The following is a 15,293-nucleotide window of genomic DNA, read 5'->3' on the forward strand; positions in this document are numbered from 1 at the left end:
TCGGAGTAACTCCTCTGTAATAATACACTGATAACAGCAGCTCCCACGCAACCAGAGTGAGGAGCCAGCAAACACCCGCGAACACGGTTTATTATTTGTGGCTTAACTTGGAAATAATGATACCAAAAGGATGTGCTGCCTGTAAACAGCTTAGATACACAGGTCACGAACTGCTCTCCAAATGTTTTTGGGATATTCTTTTCAAAGGAGATGTTGAATCCCGTATTGACTGCACTAAGATTGAAATAAATATTTCTCTTTCGTTTGACGCACTGTCTCAATGGTTAAGTGAATGAGTGTATTGGATCACTGATGATGTCTAAATGAATTATCACGTACCTCGGACTTTTCTAGGAATTCAACAAAATAAAATCTGAAAGGAGTCACTTCTCAGAGCTTTGGTATTCTACGTCATACATACTCATTAACTAAGAAAAGTAACTGCTTGACTTTTGATTACAAATGTTCTGCTCTGGAGAAGTGAATGCAGTTTTTTGGAAGAAATCCATATTGATTCTACGTTTCCAGCATCTATTTGAGTGCAGAAACACTCTCTAATATGCAGCTATGGTGTTCAGACTGTGTGTGCAAGTGTATTAAATTTTAAAGGTCAAGTTGGGACACATAATATCTTTCTCCTGTACGCACACATGCATACGTGCGTCGACACACACGCACTTTCACTTTCACTTCCATCCACCTCCACAGACATTTGTGCACGCATACAAACACACATACATACATCTGGACAAATTCAACCTATGTGTATTTCAAATTTGTACGAAAGTACATGTGTGTGTGGGTCAAAGCACTTGAGCATCAAAAGCGTGTTTGTGTGTGTGTGTGTGCATGTGTGTGTGTGTGTGCGGTCGTGTATACGTATGTTAAAGGTATCAGTATCTTTGTAAAAATGTTCAGGTGCCTGGCCTCAACTGAGTCTCGTTTTTTGTGATTTTTGGATTTTTGCACATGACCTTTGTCTTTGTCGAGGGTCCTGCATCAGAACAGGAATGTGTCCAGGCCATAACAGCATTTAAAATTGACACGTTGCTTCTGAAATCCCTTCCCATGGTAGAAACAAAGAGCAAAAATACAGTAGAGCACTTCAGTTCTCATATATCCTCAGTGTCTTTCAGTTCCTGCACAAATCAATTTAAACTGTCTTGCTCTTATCTTGTTAAGATCAGTAATGCTGAATATGATTTTAATTCCACGGAAATATATAATATATAATAAAATATATAATATGTAACCCTCATCTCTTCCATCTTTTGCATTATACATCGCATGCATTATATATCATTTGCATTATACGTGCACATTACGAAATGGAAACCCAACATCGCCCTCCAATGTAGCAGTGCAATAAAAGTAGGAAGGATACTTTGAACTGCCATTTTTACTTTATTACAAGTTGTGAAAATATAAAACACATATAAACTGCCATGTTAACCAGGCATTGTTTCAAAAAAATACCAAAAAAAACATTTAATCTAAGATTCACACAACTGCAGTAAATACAAAGTCTGTTACATTTTTACATATATCCAAAATCAGCCCTACATGTAGTATGCAGGGCCCGAGTACAGCAGGTAGGGGTTGATTCTGCACTCCGCCGAAGCAAAACTGCTGTTCTCATGAGCTTGGCGGCGGTAATACCTGCGGAGGGCAGGACTGCTTGGATGGCATTGTCTTACGTGGAGGAAGTACTCATCGGGGCGGCTCGAAGTGTACCCACAATCCTCACACACGAAGATCTTGGAGCGTCTCTGGCGATAAGCGTACTGCTGGTGAACGCCATGAATCTTCCTCATATGAGACTCCAGAGAGCAGCGCTGCGTGAAGGCTTTCTCACACAAGTCGCACTTGTACGGCCGGATACCTGCAGCAATTTGATATCAGAAGACTTTAAATTTAGGTCTCTCATATCTCAACTCATCATCTCACCTTCAGGCTTCCGCTTTTGCACGCTTCATTAACACATCATTACAATAGAGAAGCAACAGTTGATGTGATAATAATCATAGATATTATTGATAGAACGAATACAACTTCTTGTAATTTATCAGCAAATTTATCTCAGTTAAATATGCATGCAGATTAGTTTATCTCAATGGATATTTAAATTAATACTTTATGCATGCTATTTGTTAAGGTCCTGGGGTTGTAACCATTGTGAATATTTGTATACTATCCACAAATAGCTGGTATTATTGATCAACAGCAGCTTACAGACAGATGGATGACAAACCTGTGTGCGTTCTCATGTGTCGTTTGAGGTCGAACGTATCGTTGAAGCCTTTGCCGCAGAATCGACACGGATGTCTTTTCACTAGGCTGTGGCATTTCAGGTGGCGTGTCAACATGCGCTGCAAGCGGAAAGTCTTGTGGCACACCGAGCACACGAAGTCGCCAGAGCCGGCCGGAGACCGGGGGCATGACTGGGAGAATTCACGATAATAAAATGAGATGAAAATGTTGTAAATGATAACATGAAACATTGAGCAGACGTTAAATGTAATTATAGAATAAACTATTTAGGTGTTTCTGTTTCTGTGTCCTTGTTGCCAAATGAGGAATTAGATCTCTGAATGTTCTCCTTGAGATACTTAATGTTTTAATTTTTGATTTTCATTTGTTCTTTTGTTTAGGTATTTTCTTTAGTTTTTTTTTTATTATAACTGTGACTATATTGTGATTTTTTTTTTCATTAGTTATGTATGAGATGTTTACATTTTTTACTTTTTATTATTTCAGCAGTAGGGCTGTGATCAGTTTGAGAAAAGACATTTTGACGTACATAAACTAAACTTATTATTCTGTATGGGCCTCATGGTACACCATAATAAGAGTGTGACCTCACCTTGGCTTTGCTGGCCAGTAATGTGTTGGCATGGTAGAAGGAGCCCTGGACCAACAGCTCGGACCAGTCCTGACGGGTAACGGCCAGGAGTCCTCCGCAAACCGCCAGAGGCACCGGGATTCGGATTTTTGTTGCTGTCCCGTTGTCCGAGGCCCACACTGGCTGAGGTGCCGCAGCGGGCCGTTGAGCTTCCACGTTGTACAATTCCTGCTCCTTGGAATCTCCATTACCTCGAGTAGAAGAAAAAATATTTGACTATAATAGTACATACATATGTATATGATAACCAGCTTTCCTTCAGTGGTAAACAACTTGCAAGAAGCATACAAGTCTCACCAACTGAATGCTTTTCATTACATTCAGCCGGCTTGGGCTCTTTCCATTGCCGCGCTCCAAATACTCCGTGCTTCTTCTTCACCAGGAATGACCTCGGCATGATTCGGAAACTCTTCTTCTGCCTCAGTTCTCAGTCACTAACGTCAAACCCCCAAGTAGAGCTGCTGCAGGCAGATTAAATGTGACCCTCCCCTCCGGTGGATCCAGAGCCTTTGGCAGATGAACCAGCAGCACCCCGGACGGATCATCGCTCTAATTTCCATAATTCACTCAGGTAAGAGCTCTGGAAAGCTGGTTGGCAGCTTGTTGTTCTGACCGGACACCTGTGCTGGGTGTGTGTGTGTGTGCGTGTGTGTACGCCATTTTAACTGGCCCCCCGCTGTTTTTGCATGTCAGGTAATGAGAATCCGGAGAGCTTCACATTCAAGGGGCCCTCGGTATGCAAATTGAAGCTCCGGACCAAGCCCTCGTCCCCAGACAAAGGCCACGGTCTGAGTAACAGGAGCAAGCACAGAGGAGCCACAGCCTTAACTGCTAGGTAAATCAGCCTTTCCCTTTTTTTTGACTCGCTTTGTATTGCAGTTCTTTGGGGGATTATAGAGCTTCTCAAAATGCCTCCAAAAAGCCTTTCAAATATTCAGTCAGCACTTGCTGTCTGTTGAATGTGCTGCGTTTCATATTCCTGTATGACAACACATTTTATCCTATTGTCCATCCACTAAATGCTTACATTATATATACAAATGTATGTGTAGTTATATATATCCACATATACATACATACATATATACATATATATTTATATGTTTTGAATTCATTAAAAAAAATTCCCAACCTGTCTCAGTTGACTAGTGTCCCTGGATTCTGCATGCCAAACCTTGCATATCATGCAAGTTTCCTTGGAGCTCAATCCAAGGCCATTATGAGAATTATTTTGTTGCATCAAGCAACGTGACCGTATAAACGCGCCTCTGCACTACTACTTCAAGCAGCACTCTGCCGCTCACATGCTGAGAAAAGAATTATGTGTGCCAGTGATTCTCACTGAAGTGATTTTTGTAGGAATGATGTGTCGGCATGATATTAATAATGACTTATCAATGCATCGTGGGGTTTGCAAGTTTAAATCTTAGTTATGCAGAATGCATGTGTAAGTCTTCTGGGCACAGACTACATGAGCTAGACTCTGCATATATGTGCATTGTTATAGCCCCAAAAAAACTAAATGGTTGAATTATTCTATGTTTTAATTTAATTCTGACTTGCCCAAAGCTGTTCAGAAGAAAAAAATAGACACTTCAATTCCTATATGTATATCTGGCCTTGACAACCAGGCGTTTGCTTATATGAGCATTTAGTTTGTGAGATTGTGTTTTTTTAACACTGACCTCAATGTGAATGGAGATATGAGGTCAAATTGTTTGCACAGTTAATATTTATAGAGTACCTGCTGTGTCATCAGTGCATCTGACACTTCATCTCTAAGAATATAATGATAATAGAATAAATGTAATATAATAATATTCATTTTGAATATACAGAATACATGTGTGTGAATGAGAGGAACCCTGGTGGAACAGTGGGCCTACAGGGAGCGGAGAGTGTGGAAAAGAGGTAAAGAAACAGCTTCAAATGGGTTGGAATGGGTGGAGAAAAGTGTCAGAGGTACGAAGAGATAGAAGACTATCAGCCAGAATGAAAGGAAAGATGGACAAGAAGATAAATAAAGTTGTTCTCATCTCATCTCATCTCATCTCAAACAGTGGCATTGACGAAAAGACAGGAGGCAGAGCAGCAGGTCGAAGATGTTGAGGTTCTCTTTGGGAGTGACCAGGATGGAAAGGATTGGGAATGAGTCCATTAGAGGGACAGCACATGTTAGATGTTTTGGAGAGAAGGTCAGAAAAGCCACTCTGAGATGGTTGGGTCATGTGCAGAGGAGGGAGAGTGGATATATTGGTAGACGGATGCTGGAATTGGCGCTGCCAGGCAGGAGGAGAATAGGGTCAGATGGAGAACGTTGATTGGCTGCCATAACCCCTGAAGGAAAAAGCCGATAGGAAAAGAAGAATATTTATTTAGAATATGGTCTTCCGATTAAGTGCACGGTTTCTTTCAATCACTGCTGCACAGTCTTGACGGCCTGTCCTGCCAAGATGTCTTTCTGGCATCAAACCCGTGGACTGTTGACTGTACCGTGTTTCCCCTGAGAGCTGAGCTCTAACTGTATGCAAAGCACTAGCCTGACTCGTGTCCAAGAGAAAGCATTCGCTTTACTTACGCTGTCCTCTACTGACACCCGGTCACAGCTTATACAAAAAAATCGCATTGCCTCTGTTTGGGGTTGAAATGCCTAAAAGTGAAAATTAGTGCAACTGAAGAGCCAGGAACTGAAGCCTGAAGGACATAATCGTCATCTCAGTTCTCCTTTAGGATTGGGGTTTTGCTGCAGGGCTGCCTGTGGATGTTTCACACAAAAGTCCCTTATCTTGCTCTCGGGAGGGTCATATAATATATAAGGACATACATTATCATACTGTTCTATAAGCTTCTTTTTATATATTTAGTCAAGCTTCAATCAAGCTCACGTCCATTTTCTGATGAAATACTAGAGTTGTTGCAATTTATAGTGTGCAGTATGATTATCGGCAGCAAATGAATCCTTATACAGCAGTCAGGGTTACAACAACAATGATAATGACGATGAAAGAATAATAACAATAATACTAACAAAAATAAAAGTATTTTTAATACCAAGAACAAGTACAACAATGATGATAAAAATACCAAAAATAATAATAATCATTTCAATAGGGATGATGATGATGTGATGATGGTGATGATATAATATAAATAAACAAATAAAGGAATAGATAGATAGATAGATAGATAGATAGATAGATAGATAGATAGATAGATAGATAGATAGATAGATAGATAGATAGATAGATAGATAGATAGATAGATAGATAGATAGATAGATAGATAGATAGATAGATAGATGCGCCTAAATATCAGTGTATTTGTGTTTTTCTCATATCTTAATGCAGCAAATAAGAAATGCCATCACAAAGATCCTGAGAATCATTGCCAAACTGCAAAGCAGAGATTAATAGCTGCAATAAACAAAACATCCAACATGAATAAATTATCTTAGTGTCGTGCTGAAGCGTTGCGGTGCAGCTCAGCGCAACAGCAGTCAGACCGACAGGCACTGAGCAGCTTCTTCTCAACACTGACATTTTCACAATAGAAACCACAGTGTCTTCATAACCTTTTCCTATGCTTCGACCTAACCTGTGCTTAGTATCGACATTAATCCAACAGCGATGTCCGTCTGCTGCTGGGAAATAATAATAACCCAGAGATTTCAACATTCAGCAGTGATTATCCTCAAAACACAGACAGACCCATATTTATCTGATTTGCATAGTTTCTCAAAAGCATCCAAAAAACAGAAGTGACGAAGTTGGAAAGTGCATTTTTGGCAATGAGTTCTGACATGACCTGTACAAGAGGCGGCTGTGTTTAACGGTCGACATGTTGGTGGCGGCCCCACCCTTGCTGCCGTCAGACGTATAAAAGGTCCTCTTTAACCACTAAATCTGTGGATTGAATAGACGCTTTGAGACCACGGGGCCCAATCGCTGTCTTTTAATCATCGCCGGGTAACTTCAAATCGTGCCCCTTTGTGTGACGTCTCTTCTTTTGGTTCAATACAATATTTGCTTTGCAGATTTTGTTCGGGGCAGACTGTTGTTTGTATTGTTTTGCATGTTCTTTGCCGTCAACTCTCTCTCAAATTGAATTTACATTACAGAAATACTTTCTTCGATGACCGCCCCACTGGGGACTTTTCAGAGAGCGAGCACGTTCGTTACAATAAATAGTGCTGACGGTGAGAATGTTTCTGTGTAGAGGTCACCGAGCAGTATTTAGCAAAACTTTTAACACATGCACAATTTTCAGTCCTACTAACATCTGAACATGCAGAAATATTTTCCCACCTGCACCTCTACTATGAATCCATGTGATGTCACCATCATACCAAAATTATAAATGCATTGCTTTTGCTGTTTATGGCTCTTTAACATAGATTCAAATGCAATGCCTATGACAGTCATTATGAACCAATATCCAGACACAATTGTCATTTCCGTCCCCTGGGTCCTCAAGGAGGTACTGGTGTCACAAAAACCACCACTCTCAGGCTCTTCCCCCCCTGGTTCATGAGGTGCTAACATCACCTCACACACACCCCCCCCACACACACACACATCACACAGACTATGGCTCACTGTATCATTGCACATTACTTGATTGTTTGTTTGTCTAGAAGTTTATTAGGACAGTGTTCAAATACTTTAACCACAGAGGCAGAGATGTTTGTACCAGATTATAGCTCATAGCTAATTTCCATTTGTAGTCCTGGACAATACAAATATAAAACTGTATAAAATAGACAATTTATATAAAATATACAGATAGGCAATAAAATAACCATACAATTGTATGGTTACTTAGATTTACTATGTCCTTGTCAAATCTTCGGCCTTCCCCCTCAGCTCCCAGATAAGGCAATAGTGGAGTTATTTTTTGTGTAATAGAGATGTGCTATACTTGAAAATGACATCCCCCAGTGTAAAAAAAAAAAACCCTTGTATTACTTCTGTGTTCATGTTGGTCGCAGTTTCACGGCTGAGAAACTGTGGTGTAGAGATGATTGTTAGAGGGTGAGGAACTACGGAGTGATTGTCAGAGATAAGAGGAAACAAGTAACAATGTTGCTGAAATATACAAAACCTCAACACGCTCCAGGTAATGTGCTGACCTGAAAAACAGCCAAAAAATACAATAAACTATAATACATCTGTAATATTAAACCGAACCTGAGAAAAACAAGCGGTGCCTTGCATTACCCAGGTGCAATTCTAACAAAGCAAGGCTCCTCCTTGGTTTGAATTTAGTATTTATTCTCTCCCCATGAAGTAATGTCACGAAGTGCACGGTTCTTCTTTTGCTGTAACTATAGTAATACCACCACAAGGAACTGCCAGACGGCACTGCGATGAAGAAAGTCAACTGACGAGCATTCGGTTTTATTTAGCCATGAGAAAACTCATAAACCACTGTTTATCAACTCAGTGAAATTGCGAATGTCAATTTTATTACTGAGAACGTTGTACGTGGATTTATTCAAACAGAGATCACTTCAAAGACTTTGACACATGTAATATTACTCGTGCCGCATAAACATTTGTTCATTACTAATATATTACTGATGCTATCAAATTATACAACTAAACGGTTTGTGCCACTTAATGAAAATATATAGCCTATTTTCTTTAGATGCTTAGCTTGCCCCAAAGCTCTGACCTTGGATTGTATGTGTTCTGCATGTTCTCTGTTTTTTAAGTGTGTGCACACAAACCATAGGTATTCACATCAAGCTCCTTCATGTCATGTAATTAGTACAAGACTCAAACGTCAATGAGAAGAACACCTCGAGGGGAAGGAAAGGGGGGGTAAACGACGCTGCACAAAAATGAACCAGCGAGGAGGTAAGAACAGGAAGAGTAGCAAATTTAAAAAAAAAAACGGTCCCAGATGTGAAATAAAGACAGAAGTGCAAGTGAACAAAGGGATGGAGGCGTGTGGGAGAGCATGACGGCAGGCTCGGCTCAGACAGCGCACACGCCACATTCAGCATTCAACTTTTTAAGCAATTAAAAGTTTGGACACTGACAACAGCTTGAAGATGGGGTGAGTGATACTCTGGTAATAACTTACTTCAGATCTACACAAATTTTATTTTCTGCATTCACTGTAGGTGCCGTGTAGTGACAACTCTCACATCCAAAAAAATTAAACTATCACCGTTGGGTGTTGATGCTTCGCTCTGGCCACGATGTGTCAGGATATCTTGAAAATTTCACATCTCACAGGCCTATTTACAAATGTAATAAAGTAGACCATCTCAAATAGCATTTCTGTAACATCAGGAAGTGGTGAAAACATGAAAACGTGGGCAGGAAGTACATATTTCCCACATTAACGAGCCTTTTTACAAGAACTTGTTGTTGTGTCAAGGACTCGTAACATTAAAAAGTATATAGGAAAATGATAAGCTATATAAAACATGTAATAATATAACACGTAATTATATTTTTTGTTGAAGTTAATGCTGCATCTCACAAAATTGTTCTCAATTTTTAAAGACTATGAAAGATAAATAAATTGTATGCTTTTTTTTTGCCTTTAAATGATAATTATGAAGGGGGATGTGGAGAGGTATAGATATTTTTGTCTCGGGTCAATTCCTGGTCTTCCTTACTCAAACATCTTGGATCCCCTGGGACATTTTTTGGTGAGGTTCTGGTGACCCCAAGTGTGAATCTCTGTGCTTCAGTGAGACCAGCATTTGTCAGGTGAAGGCGACGGTGTTTCTGTATGATGATGGCAAGAAACGCTGGGTGCCAGCGGGATCGGACAGCACCTCCATCAGCCGAGTCCAGATCTACCAAAACCAGGAGGCAAATACTTTCCGAGTGGTTGGGCGTAAGCTGCAGGCTGACCAGCAGGTACACACACACACACACACACACACGCACACGCACAAGTGCGTTCTAAAATATATCTGGTTTTGCCAGTTTAAGCTGATATTATTTTAAGCCTAGGGAAAAAGTAGATCAAAATGTCATAAAATGTTCTGTCTGTTATTTGCATATATTTATCCCAGATGAATAAATTCAATATGATATGAAAGATGGTAATAAGTAGGCAAACAGTAATACAAACTCACTGACAGCCCTGGCGGGAAACTTTCCATAGTGTCATTGATGTGCCCAATAACACCCCCCCCCCCCACACCCCCACACCCCCACACCCCTGAAATTAGTCATTTGGAAAGGATAAACATTTTGTTAATTTTTAAATATGTAAATGCATGATCTGAAAATCACTGTGAAATCAGGAACTGCTTTTTATTTCTGTCTGTCTGTATTTCTGTCTGTGGAGATATGAGTTGGTGGTTGCAAACACAGGAACATCCACACAACTATTTTGATAAATAAATTGTTCTTTCCCCTTCTGAGGACTAACTCAGTTAAGTTCTTATCCTTAGAACATCTATAAAAGCAGTCTGTGGCTTTTCTTGAAATTAATTTAAATACAGACTGTGTGGGGAACAAAAAAAGAGGAAAAGATGAGTACCTCATTCTTGTGGGAAAAAATTAAATACACTATTATGTTTATAGTTACTAACTGTTCAGTGCAGTACAAGCTATACATATCATCACCATTTGTGAACTTATGTTTGTGTGTACTGTATTATCTGAAAAAGAAAAAAACAATACCAATGCAGGCGGCAAGATGGGACAGTGGTTAGCGACTTCTGCCTCACAGCAAGAAGGTCCCAGTTTGATTTCTATCTGTGTGGAATATGCATGTTCTCCACGTGCACGCATGGGTTTTCTTCCGGGTTCTCCAGAAAATCCCGAATTACCCAGACATGTGACTCTGAGATTGAACACCTCTATGTCTCTTTATGTCTCCAACCGACTTAGCACAGTGCTAAGTGGTGCAGATAACGAATGAATGAATGAAAACAACAACACTCCTAGGTCCGAGCTACGACCTTCTAGGAGACCTTTAGATGTGAGATCCTGGATACTGACAGCCATTATGTTAGAGCAAACCTGTGAAAATATCTTTGACGGCATTGCTGGTTTCTCATTTCCTGTTTATGCTTCACATCTCTGTGCAGCACGTAGCTTCAGATCTGAGAAAATAGCTGTGCATTGGCTCAACCAACATTCAAACGTATTTCACCTCCACTCCAAGTTTTTCCGCTTTGCCCTAGCCGAATAATGCTTTGTGCATGACGCTGCAAGCTGTTTTACCTCTAAACTCCTCTGTCAGGTGGTGATCAACTGTCCCGTCAATAAAGGACTGAGGTACAACCAGGCCACACCGACTTTCCACCAGTGGCGGGATCATAAGCAGGTGTGGGGGCTAAATTTTGGAAACCAAGAAGAAGCTGATGTTTTTGCTAAGTCCATGCTGCAGACTTTGGAGGCTGTCAGCGCAGGTAAACACACAAGGGCACGTTTTAACTTTGCTGTCCACGACACACTTGATAATATCATTTTCAGTTACCTTTATAGAACATGTGAACGTTCAGCGTTGATTTAGACGAGTGGACAAAAAGTCTTTTTTCAAATATGATACGTCAAAATGTGAAGGGAAATTTTACATATGTGAATTTATTTGTAAATCCCTCCGGTCAGGTCCCGGCCCGACTCGACCCTCGGCGCAGGAAGTGGAACAGCAGAAAAGGTGAACGTCTGGCGATTATCTTCGAATTAAATGACAAAATAAAGAACGCTGATATCTTTATAATTGCTTAATTTTCAAAACAATATAGGTCATCCGTCGCGACCTAGATAAAGCCTTCGGTCGGCTGTCATTGTTTAGAAATGTGAGTCATCACGGGGAAATGCTGAAATGAATAAGAAGTGAAGAACCATCTCCTCGCCTTCAGACTGGAGCAGCAGCGGCAGGAGCAGCTGGCGCAGGAGGAGCACAGGCGTTTAGAGAGAGAGCGGCAGCCACCCCCTCCTGTTCCTCCATCACTACCTCCCACTCCCCAAACGCCACCTCCAGGACCTTCTCCTCCCTCCGTTGGAGCGGCACCACCTCCACCTCCTCCTCCTCCTCCTCCTCCTTCTGGGGGTGCAGTCCCTCCTCCACCTCCACCTCCACCTCCGCTACCTCCCTCTGGGGGCGCAGTCCCACCTCCACCTCCATCTGGAGGCCCACCTGCACCAGCCCCACCCTCTACTCAAGGAGGTGGAGGAATGTCTGATCTGGGTGCAGCCCTGGCAGGAGCTAAATTGCGCAAAACGCAAAAGGTAAAAGCTAGAAGTACCAGGTCCTCCTGTTGCAGTCATCTTTCCCAATTCACCATCCCATTAATGCGTTCCTGTGCATCCAGGATGAGGGAGGGGTAGCGTCAGCCCCGAAACCTGCAGGTGGGGGTGGAGGTGGAGGTGGAGGAGGTGGTCTGATGGGAGAAATGAGTGCCATCCTTGCCAGAAGGTACATAATTACATGACGCCGCCCGGTACTTGATTCTCTGGGAACATTCTGACACTGATAACTGGATATGAAAAGGAAAAGTAACAGATACTTTGCATGGTTAAACTCATTTGAACATTCAACAATGATCACTAGAAGTCAAAATGGCTGGCAGATGCTGGTTGGAGTACTAAGAATCAGAATGCTTTTATTGTCATTGAACTGCTGTTTCAATGAAATTGTTAGTGCTACTCCAGTAGTCAGACACATAATTATGTAAAAATATAACTGAAAAGAAAATAAAGGCTATAGAAATATAAAAATTGAAAACAAAATTCAAAAAAATGCTGGTTGGAATACTCAGAATCAGCATTCTTTTATCGTCATTGAATTGCTGTTTCAATGAAATTGTTAGTGCTACTCCAGTCGTCAGACACATACATACATAGAAATATAACTGAAAAGAAAATAAAGGCTATAGAAATATAAAATTGAAAACAAAATTCAAAAAATACACTGGTCTTGAATTTCCCCAATGGGAATCAATAAAGTATTGTCTTATCTTATCTTAAAAGATATGAAAAGCCAAAAAAAGAAAAAAAAAAAAACTGGTGTGGATGTTACAATTTAGAATATAAAATATTGATAAACAGAACTCTCCCACTGATCTACATTATATTTCAAAGGATCAGAATTGGCTGATAATATCTGTTGATCCATATATCAGTCAAGCTCTACGACATGTAGTACTGTGGTCCAGATTTTCTAAATATCTGTAAAACAACATTTTTTTCTACAGGAGAAAAGCTGCTGATACTCCTGCTGTGAAAAAGGAAGAACCGCAGCATGTAAGCGTTTATAATTCTGGGGGTCTTTCACCGCACAATCTCTGCTGTATTTATTGGAAGCCAATGGTGCCTTTTTTGTGCATTAACACAGCAGGATTCTGACTCACCAACATCAAAACCTTCCAGACCAGGAGGTGAGTGATGTTGATTTAAGTCTTCCTGTCACACCGTAACGTAGCATTATTTCAAACGCACTTCTTCGTCAATTTACTCTCACAATGCATTTGCTCTTGTTTTTCCAGAAATCAGTGACAAGCCTGGTGAAAAATCATCCACGTTGCCAAGGTGAGAGCATTTCCGGTCTGCACCTAGCCATCTGTAGAATTCACTAAGACGATCTTTTCTTAAGAGGCCTGCATGTTTTGCAACAGGCAAAAGGCCTTTAATAACAGTCGAAAGGAACCCAGTCCCTTCAACTCTCCCACATCCAACTCCTTATCCAGCCCAGTTTCCAGGTACTTGGTCTTTTCTGTCTCTGTCTTCACATCCTCCTGCCCTGACTGTTTTATCTGATGGAGCTCAAGTTTTCTCCCCCAAAGCCAACTGTTCAGAGATGATCGCAGCTGATTTCATCATATTTAAATGGTAAAAGCGGAAGGTTCAAAGGAAAAAGAATTACACAAACAACCAATGTCAGGTTTTCTACACTCGGTTTAAGATGATCCGGTCATGCGTGCGGTTATGAACAATATAAGTCTAGTTCTACTTTTTGTTGAAAGACAAATAAAATCTAGAGGGGTTAGGAAAAAATGAAACTTCAAGTCAAGTGATGTATGTCAATTTATTGATATCTTATCATTGGATTACTTGAAATATTACTAAAAATGAATCTTCAAGTCAAGTGATGTATGTCAATTTATTGATATTGTATCATTGGATCAATTGAAATATTACCATGAGAAAGATGATTGGAGGTAAAGATTCATCATCTACATTTCTTGTCAAAGCAGCATGGCTGAATTTCAGTTCAGTGTTTCAATCTGTTTTGCGAGGTCAAAAGGAATATATAAAGAAAATATAAAGATACGTAGAGGAAGCACTAAATGAAAGAGTGAAGTGTTCAGTATGGAACCTGCTCTGATATCAAATATGTTCTTTTTTACAATTCATTTTTAAATATCAGTCAGTTCATTTGCTTCATTTGACAATCTCTCCTTTGCTTTTGATGCGAGGATGTGCATGTCTGCTAAACCAGTATCTTTCCATTCTAGAATGAAAGTTGTGAAAAAGAACGCAGATTGTACAAGAAGTGATACAGAAGCTAGCATGGACCAAATCAAACAGGTTGGGTTTTGACTTTTTCAACTTTGTCTCAGGTCACATCATACAGACATGACGACTAAATATTAATATAAAGTTCCTTAGCAGTTTTGCAATCTACCATGACTTGCAGAAACAAATATGATGCTGGACTCACGCAGTTAATTTTGTGTATGTGTGTGTGTGTGTGTGTGTGTGTGTGTGTGTGTGTGTGTGTGTGTGTGTGTGTGTGTGTGAAGGAAATCATTGAAGAAGTGAAGAAAGAACTTCACAAAATTAAAGAAGAAATCATCACAAGTAAGTGCAATGATCGTATGTTCAAACCAATGCTCAGGCTTTACCTGCATCTAATAATGTCCTTCCCTTCCAGCATTGATCCAGAGCTTAAACAATCCTCTGCCAAAGGGTGAGGATTACTGAAAATCTGAAGAATGGATCAAGAATAACAAAGAAATATAAAGGTTTTGTTATGCGATGTTGTGAGGAATATTCAAAACATATCTTTTACTCATATGAAATTAAGTGGTGCTTTCGCGATCTAAACAAATGCATCTGTATTTCATTCATATCTTTTAACCTGTTGCACCCTTTTCTTTCACATGAGGATATACAATATTGAGTTTACTGTAAAATGGCAAAAGAATTAAAGAACATACAAAAAGTACCTTCAAGTATTACAAAGTCATTTTATTTATTTATTTATTTATTTATTCATTTATTTATTATCAGTTTAAAGCAATTTTATTTCATTCCATTTAACACATTTATAAATTTCATATGATGAGGTATCTGAACGGTATATTTTCCCATGATAACATCTCAAAACTTGGACAATTAAGAAGTTGTGATTAATTAATGTATCTTTACACTAACACACACAGACACACACACATACACACAAATCAAAT

General features: G+C 40.0%; 2 protein-coding genes across 2 annotated transcripts; one reads left to right on the top strand and one right to left on the bottom strand.

Annotated features, from left to right (window-relative positions):
* Positions 1-1,559: 1,559 nt before the first annotated feature.
* On the bottom strand, positions 1,560-3,299 carry LOC147226629 (putative transcription factor Ovo-like 1). Its single transcript, XM_086160398.1, has 4 exons — positions 3,200-3,299; positions 2,864-3,093; positions 2,252-2,441; positions 1,560-1,882 (listed from the first exon to the last, which is right to left on the bottom strand). Exons 1-4 carry the CDS (start codon positions 3,297-3,299, stop codon positions 1,560-1,562), a joined length of 843 nt encoding a protein of 280 aa, XP_086016524.1.
* Positions 3,300-8,718: 5,419 nt separating this feature from the next.
* LOC147226630 (uncharacterized) lies at positions 8,719-15,049 on the top strand. The gene is made up of 13 exons (XM_086160557.1): positions 8,719-8,962; positions 9,609-9,780; positions 11,120-11,288; positions 11,488-11,536; positions 11,742-12,111; positions 12,195-12,298; positions 13,077-13,125; positions 13,217-13,259; positions 13,368-13,410; positions 13,497-13,580; positions 14,337-14,409; positions 14,625-14,682; positions 14,756-15,049. The coding sequence occupies exons 1-13, from the start codon at positions 8,958-8,960 to the stop codon at positions 14,803-14,805; spliced, it is 1,269 nt and encodes a 422-aa protein (XP_086016683.1). The 5' UTR covers positions 8,719-8,957; the 3' UTR covers positions 14,806-15,049.
* The last annotated feature ends 244 nt before the right edge of the window (positions 15,050-15,293 follow it).

Source organism: Fistularia commersonii, chromosome 15 (assembly GCF_037954325.1).
Source record: "Fistularia commersonii isolate RoL2024-O1a breed Wild chromosome 15, RoL_Fcom_v1.0, whole genome shotgun sequence".
In the NCBI taxonomy this organism is placed as follows: domain Eukaryota; kingdom Metazoa; phylum Chordata; class Actinopteri; order Syngnathiformes; family Fistulariidae; genus Fistularia; species Fistularia commersonii.